Source organism: Apium graveolens, chromosome 6, assembly GCF_009905375.1.
Source record: "Apium graveolens cultivar Ventura chromosome 6, ASM990537v1, whole genome shotgun sequence".
Taxonomy (NCBI): domain Eukaryota; kingdom Viridiplantae; phylum Streptophyta; class Magnoliopsida; order Apiales; family Apiaceae; genus Apium; species Apium graveolens.
Genome location: NC_133652.1, coordinates 11,691,952 through 11,714,327, shown reverse-complemented (window position 1 = coordinate 11,714,327; position 22,376 = coordinate 11,691,952). Strand labels below are relative to the sequence as shown.

General features: G+C 32.5%; 4 protein-coding genes across 8 annotated transcripts; 1 reads left to right on the top strand and 3 right to left on the bottom strand.

Moving 5' to 3' along the window:
- The first annotated feature begins 6,360 nt into the window (after positions 1-6,360).
- On the top strand, positions 6,361-8,475 carry LOC141663928 (uncharacterized). Of its 5 annotated transcripts, none has more exons than XM_074469775.1 (5): positions 6,361-6,423; positions 7,115-7,279; positions 7,381-7,469; positions 7,806-7,958; positions 8,136-8,475. In XM_074469775.1, exons 2-5 carry the CDS (start codon positions 7,183-7,185, stop codon positions 8,289-8,291), a joined length of 495 nt encoding a protein of 164 aa, XP_074325876.1. In that variant the 5' UTR covers positions 6,361-6,423; positions 7,115-7,182; the 3' UTR covers positions 8,292-8,475. The 5 variants fall into 5 exon arrangements, with proteins under 5 accessions (XP_074325876.1, XP_074325874.1, XP_074325873.1 ...); XM_074469773.1 differs by lacking the exon at positions 6,361-6,423 and adding an exon at positions 6,475-6,751; XM_074469772.1 differs by lacking the exon at positions 6,361-6,423 and adding an exon at positions 6,475-7,016.
- A 525-nt stretch (positions 8,476-9,000) lies between these two features.
- On the bottom strand, positions 9,001-10,594 carry LOC141666730 (extracellular ribonuclease LE-like). The gene is made up of 3 exons (XM_074472891.1): positions 10,415-10,594; positions 10,153-10,308; positions 9,001-9,516 (listed from the first exon to the last, which is right to left on the bottom strand). Exons 1-3 carry the CDS (start codon positions 10,523-10,525, stop codon positions 9,094-9,096), a joined length of 690 nt encoding a protein of 229 aa, XP_074328992.1. The 5' UTR covers positions 10,526-10,594; the 3' UTR covers positions 9,001-9,093.
- Positions 10,595-14,576: 3,982 nt separating this feature from the next.
- On the bottom strand, positions 14,577-16,261 carry LOC141666731 (extracellular ribonuclease LE-like). The gene is made up of 4 exons (XM_074472892.1): positions 15,993-16,261; positions 15,740-15,895; positions 15,150-15,348; positions 14,577-15,068 (listed from the first exon to the last, which is right to left on the bottom strand). Exons 1-4 carry the CDS (start codon positions 16,092-16,094, stop codon positions 14,845-14,847), a joined length of 681 nt encoding a protein of 226 aa, XP_074328993.1. The 5' UTR covers positions 16,095-16,261; the 3' UTR covers positions 14,577-14,844.
- A 1,637-nt stretch (positions 16,262-17,898) lies between these two features.
- LOC141664078 (amino acid transporter AVT1I-like) lies at positions 17,899-19,881 on the bottom strand. The gene is made up of 3 exons (XM_074469937.1): positions 19,725-19,881; positions 19,036-19,643; positions 17,899-18,522 (listed from the first exon to the last, which is right to left on the bottom strand). The coding sequence occupies exons 1-3, from the start codon at positions 19,831-19,833 to the stop codon at positions 18,001-18,003; spliced, it is 1,239 nt and encodes a 412-aa protein (XP_074326038.1). The 5' UTR covers positions 19,834-19,881; the 3' UTR covers positions 17,899-18,000.
- Between the last annotated feature and the right edge of the window lie 2,495 nt (positions 19,882-22,376).

Here is a 22,376-nt window from a genome sequence, read left to right as displayed (position 1 = left end):
TGTCAACAAAACCATGTATAAGCAGGTTATAGACTATGTCAGGTTTTGCATTTTCACAACAAATATATCTGGGATATTTTGTAGATTTTGTCAGTCTGCAAACATCAGGGTTAGATTTATAATCATAATATTTTATCATTTGCTCATATGTTTTCACTATCTCAGGTGAATGTTTCAGCCTATCACTCATTGATAAATTTGACAGAGTAGTTGATATGTTGGTTGAAGGTGATGGCATGCTTACAAGCTTTGATGAAAATGTTATAGGTTTTATTGTAGGGATTGCAACTGAAGCTTGTAGAGTTGTTTTGTCTTTTATAGCTTCCATAATTTGTTTCAGAAAATGTTGGTTCTCCTGAACCAGGGTTTCTATCTCCTTTTGGAGTTTGGTGATTTTCTCATTATTGGTTGAGATATGAGAAGTGACATCAGTGATATTTTTCTCAAAATTTTCCATATCCTGCTAAGAGCAACAAACAATTAAATTTTCCCTTTACAAAAACAAAATGCATGACATTCAATGACATTTAATTTTCTAATAATTGATATTAATAATTCATCAATATACCTTCTATTAGGAGTGAAATAATAACCAATGTGTTTTTCTATTTCTAGAAATCCTTTGTATGCTTCTTCTAGTTTTTCTGTATTATTTTCATCTAATCCTTCGAGAGCAAAATTTTTTATAAATTCTACAGCTTCTGTAGTAGTAGTCCATATTATTAAAGATCCCGATATGATTTTCCATGGTTGAGCTTGTCTTCTTGTATATTCTATTTTCATTGTTTATTTTCTCTGCTAAGATAGTCAGCTAACACATTTTTTGTTCCTGATATATTTTTTATTACAAAATCATAACAACAGAAAAAAGATTGCCATTTTCTTCTTTTATTTAATTCTGGTAATAATTCTATTTTATTAGTAATAAAGGCTTTTACTTGAGTATTATCTGTTCTTACTACAAATTTAACAGGTAATAAATGATAATGAAACTTTTTAATCCCATATTTTACAGCTAATAGTTCTTTTTCATTTATGTGGTAGTTTGATTCATTAGGTTTCCAAGTTCCTCCTACATATCCACATATATGTGTATTTTCTTTATCTATGTCATCCTTCTCATATGCTATTAGGACTGCTCCCCATCCTATATCACTAGCATCAGTATATAATTCTAAATGATCTGTTTCTATGTTTTGGTAAATCTTTCACCTTTTCCTTAAGAATTTTTATACAGTTTTCATGTTCTTTTGTCCATCCAAAAGGTTTATTTTTTGTTAGTTCCTGTAATGGTTTTCTTAATTTAGGTAAGTCTTTAATATGATCTGAGGCATAATTTATTATTCCTAAAAATTGTTGTACCTCTTTTTTATTTTCTAATTTGTCCTTAAAATTTACAATCTTTGTTACTATATGATCTTGTAATTGTATACCTTCTTTATCTATTTTGTATCCTAAATATTCTATCTTATTCTTAAATATTTCAGATTTCTTTTCAGACAGTAATATTCCATGCTGGTCTATTGTTTTTATAAATTGCTTTAAATGTTTTATATGCTCTTCTAGAGTTTCACTATATATTAATATATCGTCTACATATACTATACAGAAATCTTTTAATTTCCTAAAGATTTGGTCCATTCTTCGTTGAAATATTTGTGGCGCATTTTTTAATCCAAAGGGTAATACTATCCATTCATAATGTCCTTGCGGAGCACTAAAGGCTGTTAAAGACCTTGATTCTTTGGTTAATTTTATTTGCCAAAATCCACTTTTACAATCAAATTTACTAAACCATTTCTTATTTCCTAGTCTATTTATAAGATTTCTTTTGTATGGTAAGAAATATCCATCAAATATAGTTTTCTTATTTAATTCTCTATAGTCTATTACCATACGGGCTTTTCCCCTTTTCTGTTCATTATGTTTTCTTACAAGGAAAGCCGGGCTACTATGTGGACTTTTACTTTCTTGTATTAATTTTAGTTTTAATAATTCATTGATTTGATTATCAAATTCTTTTTGGTCTGAAGGGCTATACCTTATAGGTTTAGATCTTATTATATCATTAGGGTTTAATAATTTTATTTCAGCATATATCTTTTCCTTATCCCATAACCTCATAGGATTTTCTCCGAAGTTGGATTTTAATAAATTATTATATTTTTCAGTTAATTCTTGTAGATTATTATTTCTTTCTATTTTTAGATTGTTTATTCTTATAGTATTTATAGTACTTATTGGCATAATTCTTTTTAATACTATCCACTTATTACACGGAGTTTGTAATGATAGGGTATTTGAAGTTACTATATGTGTTTTAAAATAATCTAAAAAGTTATTTCCTAATAATATAGATTGCTTCATCTTATTCTGATATACAATAGGTAAACTGAATAATATTTTATTTAGCTTTATTCTCATGTTTTTTGCTATTACATCTAATTCCTTCTTTTGTTCATTAAATCCTGATACCCTAGTTCTATGTGCATTAGATTTTTCCCATCTATATGAAACTAAAACTTCCTTTTTTACTAGACATAGATCTGCTCCACTATCTATAAATATTTTTTGTTTTAGGAATTTATATTTTTTATATTCTACATCTGCTTCTATGTATATTGCTACCATTCCTCCCAATTGCTTTCACTAGATGATTCATAATTTATAAAGTTTATTTCATTATCAGTTTCACTAATATAAAACTCTTCATATTCATACCATCTATTGTCATCTTCTTTAATTTGTTCTATTTCCATTATGAATTGTGATGTATTTATATATTTTACTTTCTTTTCTTTCAGTTTAGGACATTTATTAGCATAATGTCCTTTTTCATTACAATTCCAACATTTACATTCACTTATATCTTTCTTTTTAAAAGGTTTTCTTCTAAACTTTCTCTTATTTTTATATCTTCTCCTATTTTCTGGTGTATTTCTAAATTTCCTAAATCTTTTTCTCTTATATCTGTTGTATTTATAAGGATAATTATTTCTATTTTGTTTGCTTCTGTACTTATCATATGATTTTTTCTTATTATACCTCTTCTTATAGTTCCTATAGGGTTTTTTATCTTCACATCCAAATACTAATCTTCTTTCAGTGAATCCACATATTTCTCTTAATCCTAGTTTTTTATCCCTTTTAACCTTCTGTTGTACCCTATATTCTTCACATTTTCTCATTAGATATCCTCTTAGTACTCTTATTCTTTCACCCAGAGTGTTCTCACGAGGTTCTAACTTATTATATTCCTTAGTTATCTCAGTATTATAAGGTTCTGGTAAATGATCATAATATAATTGTTGATATATATGTCCTTCTTCGGGTAAGAATCTAGCTTCATAAAAGAATTTAGTAAAACTTATAGTATATTCTGGTAACTTGTTAATTTTACAGCATTTCATGTTATTTAGATTCATTATTATTTCTATTTTTCTTTCTATTAAAACTTGGTCTCTAGCTACTATCCAAGGTTCTCCTAAGAATTCTCTTTTTAATATCATATCAAATATTTGTAACATTGATTTCCAATCCGTTGCATACCTTAGTACTTCAGTTTTTAACTGATATTCTATGGATTCTATCCAATATGCTACCTTTCCAATTAACGTTTTTGAGATCAAGTTATAAGTATATTCTAACTCATCTGTATGAGTAGAATTCATTAATGCTATATACATTCCTAAATTCCAATCAGTAATTCTCCTGCTAATTTCTTGTTCTTCATATACATTATCTAAGTCTAAAAAGTATCCATTCAAGTTTACGCCTTGTGACATTGATCCTATAAATTCTTTAAATTCATTATGTTGTCCTATTGGTATGTGTTTTGGTATCGTGTTCCTATATCTTGTTATAACTTCCATATTATGGTCGGTTACTTCTTCTTCTGGGTAGTTATCCATCTCCTCATTTTTTATTCCTTCAGTTTCTATATCAGTATAATTATTTTTATCTTCTTGGTCACTATTCGATTCTTGTTTTATTACTGCATTTACATTTTTCATTCTTTCTAAAGCTTCTATTATATTTTTATTTTCTATTTCCATTTCAGAATTTTCATCATAACTACTGTTATATTCTTCTATTATATTCACCGTTTTTCCTAAATTATCTTGTTCCAATTCACTAGTACTTGTATTATTATTTGTAGATACAGTACTAGAAACTTCACTTGTATCTTTTTTTTTCCTTTTAACTTATTTAATTGTCTTTTCAATATTTCTATTTCTTTTTTATTTTCTTCTGTTTTTTCATTTAATTCCTTTTTTGTTTGTCTTAAATCTCTTTTTACATCTTTTAGTTCCTTTTTAGTTTCTTTATATTTATTTTTATATTTTTTATATTTTTCTAACCATTCTTCATTAGTATTTAATCGTAATTTTTTATTCTCCATCCTTATTTCTTCTATTTCTTCCTTTTGTTGTTCTAATTTTGACTTTAAATATTCTATCACAGTTGTATCAATCTTAAACTCAGCTTTGCTTTCACTAGTTGTTTCCTTTTTTAATGGTTCATACTTATATTTTTCTCTTTCTAAAATTTCTTTTCCATGATTCTTTAAAAATGTTATCACGTTATATTCTTTTTGTTCTTTAGTTTCCATTAGAACTTTCCTTTTTTACTAAGTTGTCCCAAATTATCTAATACCTTTCCTATTGGTTCAGATATATTAGGTTTCATTTTACTTATATCTATCATCATTGGCTCATTAACTCTTCTCCATACATTTATGGCTTTTAGTTCTGGCTTATTTGTAATTTCTTTTTCTGGTATAATTTTTTGTTTTCCTTCTTCTAATTTTATTAACTTGTCTAGTATCATTTTTAAAGTAGGTATTTCAGAATTATTCCATAAGCTTGTTAACTCTTCTCTTATTATTTGTCTCAAATTTTCTTGATTATCTTGTTTTTCTACCAATCTCATTATTGCATTTAGTTTTTCCTTAACTATTATTTCTTCCCATAAATTTTTTATAAATTCTGAGTCTGACATTTTATTATTTGTTGATTCGCTTCTTCCAACCATTTCCAACATCTATCCAATATTTACTAGTATTTTTACTCTGTTCTTCTAATTTCTTAATATCATTTTCTAGCTTTGTTTGTCTTTCCTTATATTCTAAGTATTTTATTTGTGAATCTATTTCGCTTTCTAACATACTCTGTATTTTCTTTAACTTTTCTTTCTTATTCCTTAATTTTTCTTGTATATTCATAGTTTTTCTATAAATCTTTCTTTTCCTTGATCTACTATCTTTATTCCATTATTATTAATTTTATAATTTATCATTTTTAAGAAGTCGCTTCCTAATAATAATTCACTTGAACTATCATATTCTATTACTCCTATATTTATATTATATTCCAAGTCTAATATTTTAAACTTTAAATTAGTACATTTAGTAATAAATATTTCTCTATCATTTTCTGCATATCTGTAAGTCTGAGGTTCTATCCACTTACAATTTTCTTCATTTACCTTGCTTATATGAATAAAACTTTTGGTAGCTCCTGTATTAATTTCTGCTATACAGTCTCTTGTTATTGTTTCGTCAAATATTATTATTTTTATTTTCAAACTATCAGTATCTATTTTTATTAAATCTATCTTTCTACTCGTCATACTCATTGATCTAATTAATCTTATAGGATTTTGTTCTTTTCTAAAACTTAATCTAGATCCTTCTAATATTGGTTTAATTCTTTGCCTTGGAATCATTTGCCTATTACTAAAATCTATTGTAATTTCTTCTGGGATTGTTATTTGAGATTCTTCTTTATGTTCAATTTTTTCTAATATATCATTATATAACTTTGGTACTATTATTCCTAATTTCGTTTGTTTCTTTACGTGATGGTTTCCAGTCATAGCATAAACCATTTTAGTTTCTATACTAATAACTTTACTTCCTTTTTGCATTTTTATTCCATCTAACTTATAGTATAATGTTAAAGATCTTTCTTTATTTTCATCCCTTAGTGATATACTGAAATCGGGTTGTATTATAAATTTTAATTTCTGATATATCAAGTTTCCTTTTATTACTGCTATTAATGAATCTTGTATATTTCCTATTATTCTATCATCCAATACATATATCTGTATAGGAGTATCGATATTTTTTCTGAAAATATGCTTTTATTGTAAATTTTATTGCTCCAAAATATATGTTTTTTAGTTTATTTGCTTCCTTTTGTTTTAATTTGGATAATTCTCTTTTTATTAATCCATCTGTTATTAAATTTATTCTTGTTTTTATGCGTTTTTATAAAATAAAATGGTGCAGAGGAAATTCGATCCCCCGTCTCCACACTTGCGCGTAAGCTTCAAACCTGAGTAACTCTTGTGTTGAATTCATAAACGAATTTATTTATTGCGTTAGTCTCTAATACCTAAGGCCATCTTCTCCAACTTGTGAGTATTTGGGCCATTCACCTCAAAATGAGATTAAGGGCCATTATTCGTAAAAAATGAACTAGAAATCTTTTTGGAGACGCTCTTACTCACTATTTTGTGTCAACTTCAGATATTACATAACTTGTTATTTTTTTTATAAACAATAAAAAATCCTAGAGAGTTTGGATATGGGCAAGACAAATTTAACTGTCAAGATGGTTGTCTCAAACAATAAAAACGACTGTAGGTTTACGAACTAGTTCTGAGTAGCCCAGAGGAAAATTCTAGCATTTCAGGCCATTTTGTTATTTCTTCTATTTGGATAGTATTACTAGTTATTTCTAAGGTCCTATTTATTTTATCAGTTTTTCTATGATGTGTCCATAAGCACGTGGTGGACTTCCTTGCATTCATATCAATTATACCAATTAAAATGCTACGAATTTATAAATGTTAACCTTATTTCATTGTTGGTGTTGGCCAGAGGCACGATGTTTCACCCATGAACTGTTTGATGAAATGCCTCTAAGAAACATTTCACGTAAATTACTATATCATCATTTAAAATGCATCATGATCTTGAATTATTGATGTTTTGATTACTTCTTCCTGTAAGATAGTGTTTGTGGTTTTAAGCTTGAGCTCAAAAAATTACTCCTACCTGTTTGATGATATTACTGAAAGAGTGATTTTTCTTTTATTTTTTCAGAGACTATTTGGCGCGCGTTTTGTCTAAGTTGAATTCTGGGGAACAGTTAGAACTTAGAACTTTGTGTTATGGCTCTTGGGATGTTTCAGGCTCTACAATTTAATTCTTGCAATGTATTCGGGACTCGTATATTATATCCTTCAAAGTTTCATTCCATACATACTAGTAAGTGAATGATTTTAATGTTTCTTTTTCTGATTTCATTCTTATTTTAGGGGAGAATGTGTATATATGTACTGAATTTGGCACTAATATGATGCTTTTAGATGTACATTTGAAGCCGATGAAGATTGAGGCAAGGAACAATACTCGAACTGAAAGTCCTAAAATACGCAATAGACGAATGAGGAAAAAGGTACTTATTCTTTTCTCATCCATTTTTTCCTCAGTGCAAACAACATGAAGACATCTCTAGTGATCTGCATGTGTATGTTCAACCATATGAATTGTGGAGTTATAACTTAAAATGATATCATGGCACAGAGTTCTTGTTTTGACATAGTTTTTTGAAACTTTAAATTTGTTGGTGCTTATTGCTGAATTCGAGATAATTTTAACTTTAGGTTGTACTGGTAATCCTTTTTAGCTTGATTTGTCGATTGTACTTCATTGTCTGATTTATTGTTTTGGTCGGGAGCTTATCTTTACTACTGCTTAGTTTACGAATGGTGGCTTTTTTTGGTTTGAGCAGTTTAATGGCACGCCTACAAGACCAAGACTTTCAGTGTTCTGCTCCGATAAGCAGTTATATGCTATGCTGGTTGATGATCATAACAAGAAAAATTTGTTTTATGGCAGTACTCTGCAGAAAGCAATGCGTGAAGATCCCGCCTGTAGCACTGTTGTAAGTACACATTCTACATAAATTGATGACAAGAGAGTAGATCATATCTTTTAGAAGGTGCTTACTTTAAAGAACTGAGATTTTTTGTCTACTTATCACTTGGACAAATCTTGTGGTTGAGTTTCTTGATATTGAACTGCTGTTTAGATTAGCATTTTTCACATTTCATAATCTCAGGAAGCTGCAAAACGAATTGGTGAAGAGCTTGTCAAGGTTTGTATTGATCTTAACATCAATGAAATATCTTCTTATGATCGTAATGGATTCGTCCGTGGTGCAAAGATGGAAGCCTTTGAGATTGCGATTTCACGTCATGGATTCTTGCCTGAGTAGGTCTGTATCTAGTTCTATTCAGTTGTGTTCATATTAAAATGTAAACATGTGTAAAACCCAGCTATATGTAAAAGTTACATTTGCAGTTTCTAGGAGCTGGAATATTTCTGAATATGTGAACACGGGTTAACAGGAATCTATATGTATTATCTGAATCTTTAATCACATTCATGGTTTATTCCCAGTCCAGCACCTTATTAGCAAATTCATGCATTAAAAATACTAGGAGATTATAATTGCCGGGACTGGTTTTACTAACAAACCCTCGTGGACTGTGGTATGGTTGAGTGATTGACTTTGCCAGATGGGTAAACACTTTAGTCTGTATATGGAGTACTATAGCCAGTTCCTAGTTTATAGCACTCTTTCTGCTATCTAAGCTGCAGAGTCCACCATCTGGATGTATTACTGTAGTTTCAAGGCTTTGCAGAAGCTGCATTTTTGGTGTCAATGCAAAGTAGTTGTGTTAATCTAAAAAGGATATGGAGTGTATTCCATGTTTAGTCCATTTGTAAATTGTAACCCCAAAATTCCAAGCCATTTTCACTTGGGCATGTAAGTGTTGGCTCAACGCCGAATGCTCACTTGCAGATGTGATTAGCCTTAATACATTACTTTCCTTTTCCTTTCTTTATAGTTTTGTTTCAGGGTAACACTCTCTGATGAAAGACAGTAAGTAGATTTTAGATACAACTTGCATCAAAGTGAATTAGCTTTTAACTTGGCATAAACTAAAAGTTGTATTGATTGAATATCCAAATAACAATGAAATCCCAAATTTAAAACAATGAAAGTTACAAGTTTAAAAAGTTGGAAACTCAATCTGTGAGCCACATTTCCCATGAGGAAATACTGGACAGGCAATGAGGTTAGAGCCAGAAGTGTCAACACACATATAAACTTGGTACAACTGACTATTGCCAGAACTATCGACATTGCATTCTATAAATGGGGTAAAGCCAGTTCCTTGCTCTATAGCACTCTTTATGCTTTGTAAGCTGTAGGATCCACCATCTGGATGTATTCCTGCATTCTCAAGGGTTTGCAGAAGGTTTACCTGGTTCTTCAGACTGAGCGTCGTTGCGAAGTAGTCGTGCTGATCTAGAACAGACTCTGAGCATGTTCCATGTTTAGTCCATTCGTGACCCCAAAACTCCAAGCCATTACCACTTGGGCATGCAAGTGTTGGCCACTCTTTTTGCATATTGCTCCTCAGGTCCGAGATCTATAAATAAATTGTTAATCAATTTTTTTATAAATATTTAATTATCCCTGTTTAGGACCAAATCAAGTAACCGTCCCTTTGTAATAGTTAGGTGTTTGCATCTAAAGCTACATTTTGTTGAAACGAATCTACCATTTTAGCGGAATAGTTGAGACGGTCATGCATATATAAATATGGGTAGAAATATTATAGGAGCAATGTTTGGTATCCCAAAATTATCCCTGATTGTCAAACGTCGTGTTTTAATTCGTGGAGCGCATTTATTTACATATGATGCTCTTCATTTTTAAAATATACATCAATAAACTCATGTCAACTAAGAATTTGAAAACGATTTTAGGAATGTTTTGGGAATTCTGTCATTTCCCGTACAAATAATGCTAGATAACCCAAAACGTGTACCAAAATTGTTACAAAATGACGTGACATGACACAACACATGTCGAAATTTAATTTATGAGCACATATGAATGCACGCGGGATCACATATTATTACGAGGAAAATTAACATTTATAAAGCATTTGGAAAAAAAAATTATAACAATATTTAGAAGCTCTAGCATTCTCCTTTGTCGTACACGACAAGGTGATAAGTAAGATTCTATAAAGAGTGTTAGAACTTAGAATAAGTAGTACCTTGGAGGGATCGAAGGGGGCATCGGGATCACAGTTGGAGGGGTAAGAGCCGTCCTTGTAATTAGGCCATAATCCATGAACCCCAAAATCTGACGCCGGCTTCCCTGTACTTGGATAACAACAGCTTTGTTTCGAATCACAGTACGATCCCGGCCACTGCATCAATCCATACATCATTTTTCTATAATTAAAACATATTTATAGCCTAGTGACATTCTTCGATTCCAATATAAACTGTTAATTACGGAAAACCAAAGAATACCTGTTGAACAAAGTAGAAGAAATCGAAATCTTGAGCGATACAAACAAATGCTAGGCATTGTATGATCAGCAGTTTGATGATCATCAAGTTTGCACTCTTTGTGGACTCCATGTGTAGTTTAAATTGGTTTTGATGGAGAGAGGGTTGTATGTTTATATATGTGAAATGAGGGTGATGAGATAACAATACTGTCAGTTTATGTCCAATATATATATATATATAGGCAAGAATAATAATACAAGGATATGCTTCCAATAATATTACTCCTATACGTTGTTTAAATTTTATATTTCAAATCAATAAATTAAGATTAATGCAATCAATCTGTAGGATTTATTTATTACATAACATCACTAATTTGTCTCAATTGATTCTCATGTGGAAAGATGTGAACACATTTATGTACTACTCATGGTATTGTGTTACAACCATTTCAGGCTCTTTTTGGTTCTATCTCACCTGTAAATTTGTTTTTGCCTGTCTATGATTGCGTGTTTATTTTCTATTTTGCTGTTTTTAGATGTAAAAGCTATGTTCCTCAGTATGCAGTTACTAATGCACTTCAAACCTAAATGCTTACGTTTCTTATTATGGATTTTAGGAAAAAGTAGTAATAATGGATACATGGATATTAAATATTACAAAATATTCCCTCAATCTAATAAAATATTAATCATATTTTGACCTTTTTGTTAAATTGGTCAAAATTTAATTATATGATTCAAATAAATTACATTATTTGTAAGTATATCAAATTCACTTTATTGAGTAATACTTAATTTATGTTAATTATTAGTTTATAAAGTTATTACAAAAGAATTTGTATTTAAAAATAAATAAATATATGAGATTATAATTTTTCTGAAATTGTCTCAAGTAAATTTTTTTTGAAATTGTAAAATTTCTTAGGTAAAAATATCATGACGTTATTATTGTAATAACGTAAGATTATTAATAATTACAACTACACACTATAACAAATCAGGTCATTTACAACAAATAATCAACTTACGACAAACAATGTTTTTTTTATCGTTGATAACCCGCAGCCGCTAACCTTCGGGTGCGCACTGGGTAAACCTACGGGCTCACGTATTAGCCTGCAAACCACGTGGACCAAAGTAAATAATATTTAAGCTATAAGCTCTAACGTCAGGAGCGACAGACAATGTTTTTCGTCGTAAATAATTATGATGAAAGTATTTCCGTCATAAATTAGGCGCACATTTTTTCCCGAATTTGTTGTAGTGACCTGTATTAGTTAAGTTCCCTGCACACGCTATCCGGTTAATCAGCGTTGCCGTTATGCTACATACCTTGTTTTGCCTAATCATTTATCTGCAGTCTCTAACTATTATTCTATGTGCATTCACAACTTTTTGTTTAGAAAATGTTTTCGCGGTGGACTTAGAGTGCAACTTTTAAAAATAATGACTTTGAGTGAATAATCATAGAATCAACGTTAAAACTAGCATCAGAAAGGAAAAAATGGGATTAATAGCAGTAATCATTTTGTACTCATAAGCAAGCAACACACACCAATATTTTATGAAGTGGACTGGACCACTTGAAGTGACCACCTCGCAACACAATACATAATTCAACGATGTAAATGCTTTCATACTGTATTATATTTCCTGCTTCTATTTGTTTGTATATTCACACGTTAAGAGACAAAATCAACTCAGGCACAACCTTAGTCATTATACACAAGAATGTTCCTACTTGGAAAGAACAACTATTACTGTTTTTATAAAATTTTAAAGTGATAGAGGAAGACCCGAATCCTCTCAATCATACGATATTTTTTATTATGATTAAAAATAATAAATATTAACAATACCAATACTCATACCGATAACAAGTATTTAAATTAAATAAATAGGGGTGAGACGACTCAAACCCCAGACCACTCCATAAACCGAACTCTTACTAGTGTTAAGTAACCGGTTCGTCTAAAAACTTAAGACGGTAAAGGAAGCGACGAACAAGATCTTATACTCTTTAACGGGAACAAATGTTATATAAGTGTTTGATAAATACAAAAACTCATTTTTTTCAATTATATTTTATCTCGATAAATAACAATTTTTTAAATAAAATTTAGTGTACTTTTTAGGAGTTATCATCATCGAGGTTTATTGGTTCTCGGCTATTTTTATAATTTCTCTTGGATTAGTAAATTATTATCCATTAAATTTGATTAGTTGAGAAATTAGAGATTTGTACCACTGTCAACAAACAAATCTCAAAATATTGCTCAATTAATTAGTACAGTTAGATTTCAAACTATATGAGGGGTAGATACAGAAGAAAGGACGAGTATTTAATATCACGGTAGTGTTATGAAAGTCGTCATGCCAAAATTTAAAGAATCACGGGAATATCTGAAATTGATACGAGTATATCCCTTCTTTCAAATCCCCGGTTATTATCTCCATAAAATGGATGTTCACACTTCACACGGTCACAAACACAGGTGCGTAGCTATGTCGATAATCTAAAAAATCTACTAAGAGAAATATTATAGTACCCAGAATCGTTCTCGAAATACTTAGTAAATATTGAATTGTCATGTTGTTATCGACTACTTTCCCATAAATGAAATGAGTCTCTCGTGTATTAGTATGAATCACATAAATAGAATATTGACACATATCATTTGGAAAAAGTTTTGAGATCAACAATGATTGATAATCTTATATTAGGGTCCCAAATATTATCTTGGACTTCTTTTCTCTTCCCCTAGATTTGCAAAAGCCCAGCAAGAATAAAAGCCTACTTAATACACTGGCTATCTATTATGTTTAGACTATCAACACTGTAAGGCCTTGATGAAAAATTGTAGCACTTGCCTATGGGCTGTTAGTAGAGCCGGCCAAACGTGCGGGTTCGAACCGCTCATTCGGGATCGGCTCGTCCGGAAACCGTAAAATATTCGGCCCGAATAGTGCCGGTTCTAACCCGCACAATCCGCCAAAAGAAGCGAACCGAATACGAATTAAGTTTTAAAAAACCGGGACCGACACTAACCCGCACGAGCCCGCACAAGCGAAGCCCGCACGAGCCGTACGCACTATGCAGACCGCACAGCCCGCACAGGCCCGGACAATACAAAGTGATGCGTTTGAAGTTTTCACGTAAGTTTTTACTTTATTTCCCCCTTTTTTGTAGGTTTTTATAGTTTTCATGTAATTTTTTTGATTAATAAAATTTATAAGAGGTACCGTCTCTTTTTAATAAAAAACTTAAAATAATAAAATTATTAAGTGTTACATTTTATTAATTATATTATGAGCTTATATTTTAATAAATATTGATATACTAATTTCGAATTTTAAATAGTAAATAATATTTATTATACATCTTCAATACATGAATTTAAAAATAAATTATAATATTTTCAATAAATTATGTAAATAATTTCGAGTTTTCTCACACATTTAATTAAAAAAATAGATTATGTGACATAATAAAGGCAACAATATTATTTGATTAAATGATTGTTGAAGATTGCAATAAATGTATATGTCTACTGGGGAAGTGGGGAGGGATGGATGGGGCCGGGGAGATTATGGCACAAAATGACAAAATAATACAAAGGGTATGTAAAAATTAATAAATACTAAACATGAGATTATACATGCACATGACGGCTGTCACTTGTCACATATAAATAAAATCAATTCAAGTTGCAAGCCCGTGAACCTGTGATCTTTCACCCCGTGAACCGAGTAGCCCGTGAACCCGCAACAACCCATGAACCGCCTGGCACGCACACGAATTCAGTGCCGAATCCGAGTTACTTTCTTTAAGTTCAAGCACAGCCCGGCCCGATTTACATAGTTCAAGTACCGGTTTAGTGCTCAGTTTTTTCGGTTTCAACCCGCTTCCAACCCGGCCCGAACCGCACGACCCGCACGGTTGGCCACCTCTAGCTGTTACAAAGTCCATGATCACATTTTATAAACTACCTGGGTACATGTGCTGCCATGCTGGCCTTGTAAGTTTTAAAGCACAAATCGAACTCCTTTTAAAATAAGCTTAACAACATTCAAGTAACATAAATATGCAGCTATTGCGTGAACCCACTGCGCACCCGAAAGGTAACGGCTGCGGGTTCCTTATTATTAAAAAAAAAAAAATATGTAGCAAATCAACCTGAACATAACGAAAACTTTCAGGGAACAAACTCTCTTGCTGATTTACATATACAACCAGAAAAGCTTCCAACCGTCTTAAATCAAGAAACCAAACTACATTATGGATGCACAAATACTACGAGGCGTCTAACATTTTTCTTAAGAGTGATAGTTAGAAACAATCTCATGATGACAGCGAATAAGTACAAGCTTTATAGAGAGCCCGCCATGTTCTGTTGATGGTCTATCGTAAAAAGAAGAAACACAAATAAACATGGTGCCTAAAGCCTAGAAGGCTGCAAACTTGATGTTGGAAGTGCACCTAAAATTTGGTAGTCCCGGACATTCAATAAATCTTGTTGCTGAAGTGTCAACGCAAATATATATCTGATGAAGCTGTAGCTTTCCAGATTTATCAGAATTGCATTTCACCCCAGGATAGTATCCAATCTCTGCTCTTATAGCTTCCATCACGCTATCCATGCTATATATTTTCCCATCTGGTTTGATCCCTGTAACAATTTTTCTGATAATTAAAATTCAAATTTCTACTTCATAAGTTCAAATTGATGCTGATATTAATAGTTGACTACCTGCATTACGGAGTTTTTGGAGGAGCTTCACTTTATCCTTGAGATTCAAAGCAGATTTGAAGTAACTATGTTGGTCGAGAACAGACTCTGAGCATGTGCCGTGTTGTTTCCATTCACTAGACCATAGCGAGAAGCCATTGTTGCTTGGGCAAGACAGTGATGGCCAGCTCTTTTGCATTCTGCTTATTAGGTCAGTGATCTGTTCATTTGCATAATTTATACAAGGACTTGTATTAACTATTAACAAAGAAACCAGAATCAACTTATAAAAATGGTCATGTAAAACATACATTGACACCGGTCTGTACACTATTGTCTGCTGACTGTTTTTTTATTTTAAAGAGGCACATCAAGTCCTGCCGTGCATTTTACTTGAAATTCCAATTGGAGTAACAAAATTGCATCGCAATAAGAAATTATGCTGCATCTTGATTTTTATTTTATTTTTTGGTCAAGAACAAAGAAACGCATGTACAGATCCAACTGATTCAATATCTACTCCAAATTATAACTACATATAGAAATGTCTCAGTTTCGCTAATTATGTTCGAGTGTCATAGACAATAAGATAAGCTTAAAATAGTGTCTACCTTGGATTGATCATAGGGGACATTTGTGGTGCAGTTTGATGGGAAAGAGCCATCGATATAATAAGGCTGGAGTCCAGCAATCACAAAGTCAGCCGCAGGTTTTCCTCCTGTTGGGTAGCAGAAGTTTTGATTTGTGTCGAAAAAAGATCCCGGCCACTGCATATCAGAAGCATCAATAGAATAACTTACAAAACCAAAAGAATAAGCTAGTTGATAACAGTAACGCACATATGCATAAAAGCTTATTACTAACCTGTTGGATGAAGTAAAAAAAATCTGGATTTCTTGCAGCAAATACAAATGATAGACAGTGTATTGCCAATAGCTTGATAAACACTGATTTATTGAGTTTCATATCGCTCTCTCTACTTGTTTTCTGTTAGTACTATCTACTATAAATGATTTGTTGAAGCCTTTATAGATTATAAAACGTAGATATGATAGTCGTCTGCAAATCATTGAAGCTCCAGAAAGCTATGACTCCCTGGATCTTAGGAAGTCTTGTTCCTAATCCTCACCAATAAGTCATGTGCCAGATTAACTGCGAGTTAAATTTCTGTTACATAGAATTAATTGTGTTCACATGGTTATCATTCATCTGTTTTTTTGGAAAAAAGAGTACAGTTTTATCTTGTCACAGAAAACCTCACCGGTAATAATTTGGATTTTGTTGTGTGACTATATACACTCAAAAGGGAGATGGTCCGGAGCAAACGATTGTTAGCAGCATATCTAGGGCTGTCAAACGGATAATTCGGATACGGATATAGGCATATTCGTATCCGCATCCGCAATCATCGGATTCGAATACAGATAATATCCGCTTTATTTCGGATACGGATAATATCCGCTTTTTTCGGATACGAATGCGGATATTTCGGCCGAATATCGGATTTTTTGGATTTTTTTGTTGCCCCTACCGTTTTGACGATGATTATAGAACATTTTCTACGATTAAATACAAATAATATATTTATATATGTATAAATTATGTGTACAATTATATAAAATTTGTATAAATGTATTATTTAATACATTTACACACACTATAAACTAAAAAAATAAATTTTAAATTATATATAATTATATAATTATATAATTAAAATATTATATATGTATTTAGTTTCGGATTCGAATATCCCGAATTCGGATACGGATAATATCTGTTTTTTCTCGATACGGATAATATCCGTTTTTTCTCGAATACGGATGCAGATTTTTCGAACGAATATCGGATTTTTCAAATTTTTTTGACAGCTCTAAGCATACCTTAATGAGTTGGTTGGGGAGTGGATTCCAGTATTTTGTTTGAAACAAGCTTGTGTTCCAAATCTGAATGTCAATAGATTTACTACACATTCACTTTGGAGGTCAGATGAGATAGAAGGAAGAAAACAGGATCCTACGGCTGAACAAAGTGTCAGTATTTATTCTGCATCTGAGCCCGCATGTATCATACAAAAACAATCTACTGAACATGTCCCGGATAATAATATTGTGGTGCGGTAGTATACTGCAACAACCGTCTGCCCCTGACCGGCCCTCATACTTAAATTGTTGATCCACGGTACTGTAGTTGATCAACTAAGCTCAAGTTAGAATTAGGATTGATTGATACTCGCACTCAGAAGGTACTCAAATGATTGTACTATGGCCTTGTTTTTTTTTATTTTTCGTATTAATCTTGTGGCGATGAGTGTTATGGTCATTGAATTGTTACCAAAAAATGTGAATAAGGCCTTGCAGTTGCCGAAACAACTACTTCATTTATACTAGTACTTTTAGACAATGTTTCATTTATACTAGTACTTTTAGACAATACAATATAAGTGATGCAGATTAGTACTCAAATTCTTAACAGGAACAACTCCATGACTGTGAAATTCACGAGTCCAGTTATACGTTGCACACTTGAGGATGTAAGAGGCTAGATAATGAGATACAATGGAGTTTTATATTTTGAGATATAGGAATGAAAATGGTAATTATATTCTAATCGAGATTGATACCGAAATACGAAATTTGCCCAAAATTTGCACGATATGTGCACGGTCTCGTAGGCAAATATTCTTTGTAGACCACTTAAATGTTAGACGGTTAGACCACTACGGTACATAATTTCAAGAATTTTTTTCAAACAAATATGAAGACATTGTAAGTTCTTGTGAAGTTGTTTCAAACTGTTTTTATAAGCCGCGCCCGGCGATCAGTTTAAATAGTTTGTAAAATTAACTATTTCAGCAGAAACAAACTAAAATTATTCAATTTGAATGTGCATGCCTAGCAATATCACACAAAGAAGTGTAAGTACCCACTACAGCTACTGATGCTCCCACCACTAATATCAAGATAATGAGCACTAACTCAGCCCCAAACTTCCTGGCCGCTTTGTTGATCTTCAGGTAGAAAATTGATGGGAACAACATCGAAACAGTCGTGCCTAAAAATGCACCAGTAAATGCCATAACATACCCGAAAAACGGTACGGCTAGTGCCACGAGAACAGTGCTGATCACCACAACTGTCCTGATGAAGAGGCTCATTGACCGGCTTTTTCGGAAAGGAAATGTGTCCTCAATAGCTGCGTTAATTGGAGACACAATAATGGCATACTTGGTGATGGGGTTGATGAGTGTCGTATATATTGCAACTTTCGAACTTATGTTTTTAGTGGGAAGATTCAGAGTCACTTGAGACATCAAATTTCCATCATACATCAAGTAGCCTAGAATCGCCATCGAACCATAACTGATGGTGCTTAGAACAAAGCAGACCAGTAGCACCTGTAATTGTAGTAGCATGAATAGAAAAGAAAGATTCTCAAGTCATATTATAAGTTGTGCTCAATGAAGTGTAAAAATTCATTAAAATTTCAGAGATTATTTAAAGTTAGATAATAGTCTGAGTTCCATCTCCTTGCATCTCATGTAATTTTGTCATCTACTCGCTATGTTGCTCATATTTAGGCCCCATTTGGAAACACTAATAAGCTGAAGTTAGATTTTTATTTTGCGTTACCAGAATATTTTCAATATTGGGGAAGTAGCTCAATGGTAGAGCATATATATCTTCTTCTTTGAACAGAAAGGTCGTTTCTTGCTTGAAACAAGGTTCGAGGTTCGATTCCTTGCTTCTCCACATTTTTTTTGCAATTCTAGAAGTTTATAAGACGAAGCAAAACTATCTAATGTAATGATTTTTGCTCGTATTCGTAAAATAAATATGTAATGTGACAAGCTGCCATCTGCACATATGATTTCAATCAATGAAACAGGTAAAAAGAAAAAGTTCGTTACCTTGGGAAATTGAGTTCTGTTTTTCATTGAATTGCAGAGGGTGGGAAACACTGCATGGCCACAATAACAAAAGGTGTACAAGCTTATAGCAGTAGCCAATCCATTCCAGTTCCAAAGGCTTCCTTTTTGGTCGAATCCAACGCCATCAAATGCGCCAACCCAGAAAACAGAACAAACCAGAATAATAGAAGCCAAAACACCGCCAGCAGATATATAAGCCAGCAATCCCAAGCTCCTTAGCCAGGTTGTAGGCAATACCAGTAACGCTGTTAGCAAAACAAAGCCTTGTTTCCCTGGAATACTAATTCCAGCAATGTGGAAATTTACGTCGGGAAATAGCTTATGTAAATTATCCCCTTCTAAAATTAGAAACTCTACTGCAACGAAGTACAGCTCAAGATACATAAAAGTTGAAATCATAGCTCTTCCTTTGGTTCCAAAGGCCACTTCTCCAATGTCAGGATAAGTTTTAATGATCGGATTCGAGTCCATGCATCGACGCAGAAGCAATCCTGTGTAAAAACACAGAATTGCTACCACAAAAAGGATTATTAAAGAGAGCCAACCTCCTTGAGAAAGTGCATAAGGAACGGATAATATTCCAACACCTGATGAAACAAAAACTATATTATGCACATGAATTAAAAATTGAATTTTTTACGAGACGAAATAAAGACATGGAGGGAGACCTGACAGAGCATTTAGACCATTGAAACAAGTCCTGGGGAAGCTAGTGCCTTGGCATTTTTCCTCAATATTGGTTTGGCTCTCCACCGTGTCAACACTCAAAGCCTCCATCTTTCTTGCCTTGAACTGTTGAACAGAGCTACCATGTTGGTTTATTTATAGGGAGACATGCACTTATATATGGGGCTAGTGGACAATTGCTACACGTATTTTCAACTCATTTTAATAGTAAAGTACATGAAAAATTGGGGTCATATCTGCATACTTGGTTCTTGAAAGGATGTTGTGAGTATGAGTAGATAACCATGCAAGTTTAACACAGAAAATTAGTAGGTAATTACTATTATCGTAATGTGGATTAATGGATTGACTGGGACATTAAAATGCAACTTCTTAATCAAGTCCAAACCCACTCAAACAAGGTCAAGCAAATCAAAGTTTTCAATGTGCTTTACAATATAAAAAGTTTAAAAATTGATTCAGAATTATAACTGAAATATTTGTTAATTAATTGATCATGGGTGTGGCACTAATCAAGTAAATTTTTCGGCTACGAGCTCTATATATTTGAGCATTAGAATACATTTTAGGCTTTTAGAATGAATAAAAAGAATAATAATACCTCTCTGCCTCTTCTCTCAGAATTTCAACAAACCCAAACTGGAAGAAGAAAAAGAGAAGCAATAACTTTAAAGCCTAAAAACATTCACTTTATCCACCATTAACATTGATAACTCAATAAGTTCTTTATTTTCTGAGTACCCCAAAATTTGTTAGAACGGATAACTCAATTCGAAGATACATAAGCCCGTGGAATTAAATTTTCTGCCGTTATTCTCCATCCTTGTCTAGCTAACAAAATAGAATACACGTGTTTATTATGCTAAATGTGTAGAAAACAAATTAAGGTGAAACCTGCAGAGATTAAACAATAGAATCAAGTAATTGCTAATGTCCTAGATTTGTATAATGTTGTTAACGCCAAGTCTTAATGGGGAGACATGAATACATACTTTTGCAGCCAAAAAATATTGTCGAGAAGTTAAGACAAGTGTTGAGTTTCTGAGACGTAAAAAAAATGTGAAAGATATACAACTACTTCCCCCAGTTTTTATGGTTATATTGGTTCTGCATCTATAATACGTAACCGAAAGTAAGTTTACACATGCATGTGAGAACTTTCAACATGTGAATTTCCAGAGATCAGTGCTTACATTACATAAATATACCTGCCCATTACATAAAGTTAGCTCTAAATGTTGTGCATTTGTGATTATGGAATTTTGGTACGCATATTTTTCGAAAGTGTGTTTTGGTGAGATTGCAAGAATTATTGACAATGTTTCTGTTGGATTATTGTAGACCCTCAAGTTCATCATCAAGCACTATTAAGTATTAACTATAGCTTTACTTCAAAAATTACATAATAAAATATGTTAGTATCATAATGTGGCAAACATTTGACCACCACAGAATATATGCTACTTTGAACTGCCGCTTAAAAAATTTCAAATGATTACTAGTTTGAAAGTAGGGACGGAACAACAAATCAAAATTTTGAAGGAACATAATTTACATCAAAAAATTTGTAACATAGTAAGTATTTCAAAACGGACCTAACTATGCTATATACTCCCTCCGTATCGGTGGGTTGTTTACATTGGGAGACGGGGATCGATACGCATATTAAAACTCCCGTAAAACATGGTTCCCTAAATAATTTTAAATATTTTTTTCTTTTTAATAAAAATATAAATTTTAAACTTTTATACAGAAAAATAAAATTTCAAAAAAAAATTATAGAACTATATTTTATAGTATCCTTAAAATGCGTGTCTGATGCAAAAGTATGTAAATAATCCGATTAGACGGAAGGAGTAAATTTATATGTATGTATGTACATGTGGGAAACCATGCTAGTTAGTAGAGCCGGCCAAACGAACGGTTTGGCTCAGCCCGATCGGAATTCGGCTCGTTAAAAAATCGTCTAATTCAGATCGTGACATGCCGGTTCATTATTCGGCACGAACCGGATAAGAAAACGAACTGAATACGAACTGGATATTCTGAAACCGGAACCGGCCCGGAACCGGCCCGGAACCGGCCCGCCTGAACCGCCTACGAGTCATTGTCTTTTTGCATTAGTCTGTAGACATGTAGTTATACTTGTACAAAACAGATTAAGGGTTAAACTTGTACTTGTACAAAACAAAAATAAAGAATATAATAATGTTTCACCAGGTCACCAGGTCACCACACTAACATTCAAGATAAAATAATAAAAAAAAACTCAGTGGACATGCAGAACAAACCGCCACATCCCTGTTAATTCGTTCATTCGCCTTGAACCGCCTAATTCGTATTCGTGTAACTCGTATAAGTCGCCTAATTCGTATAACTCGCCTAATTCACGAGCCGATCACGATTTAATATTTCGATCAACCGGCACGGCACGCTCACTTTCACGGGCCGTTCACGAGTTAGTTGAGGATTGAACCGGACCGTCAAAAATTCGGCCCGGCACGCACAGCCCGCTCGTCTGGCCACCTCTACTAGCTAGTGTAAATACATGAAAGAGGGGTATAGACTAAAATTTTCTATTTTGTAAGTAAAAAATAGCAAAATATATACGTTTTGCTCCCTTTAGTTCCGTC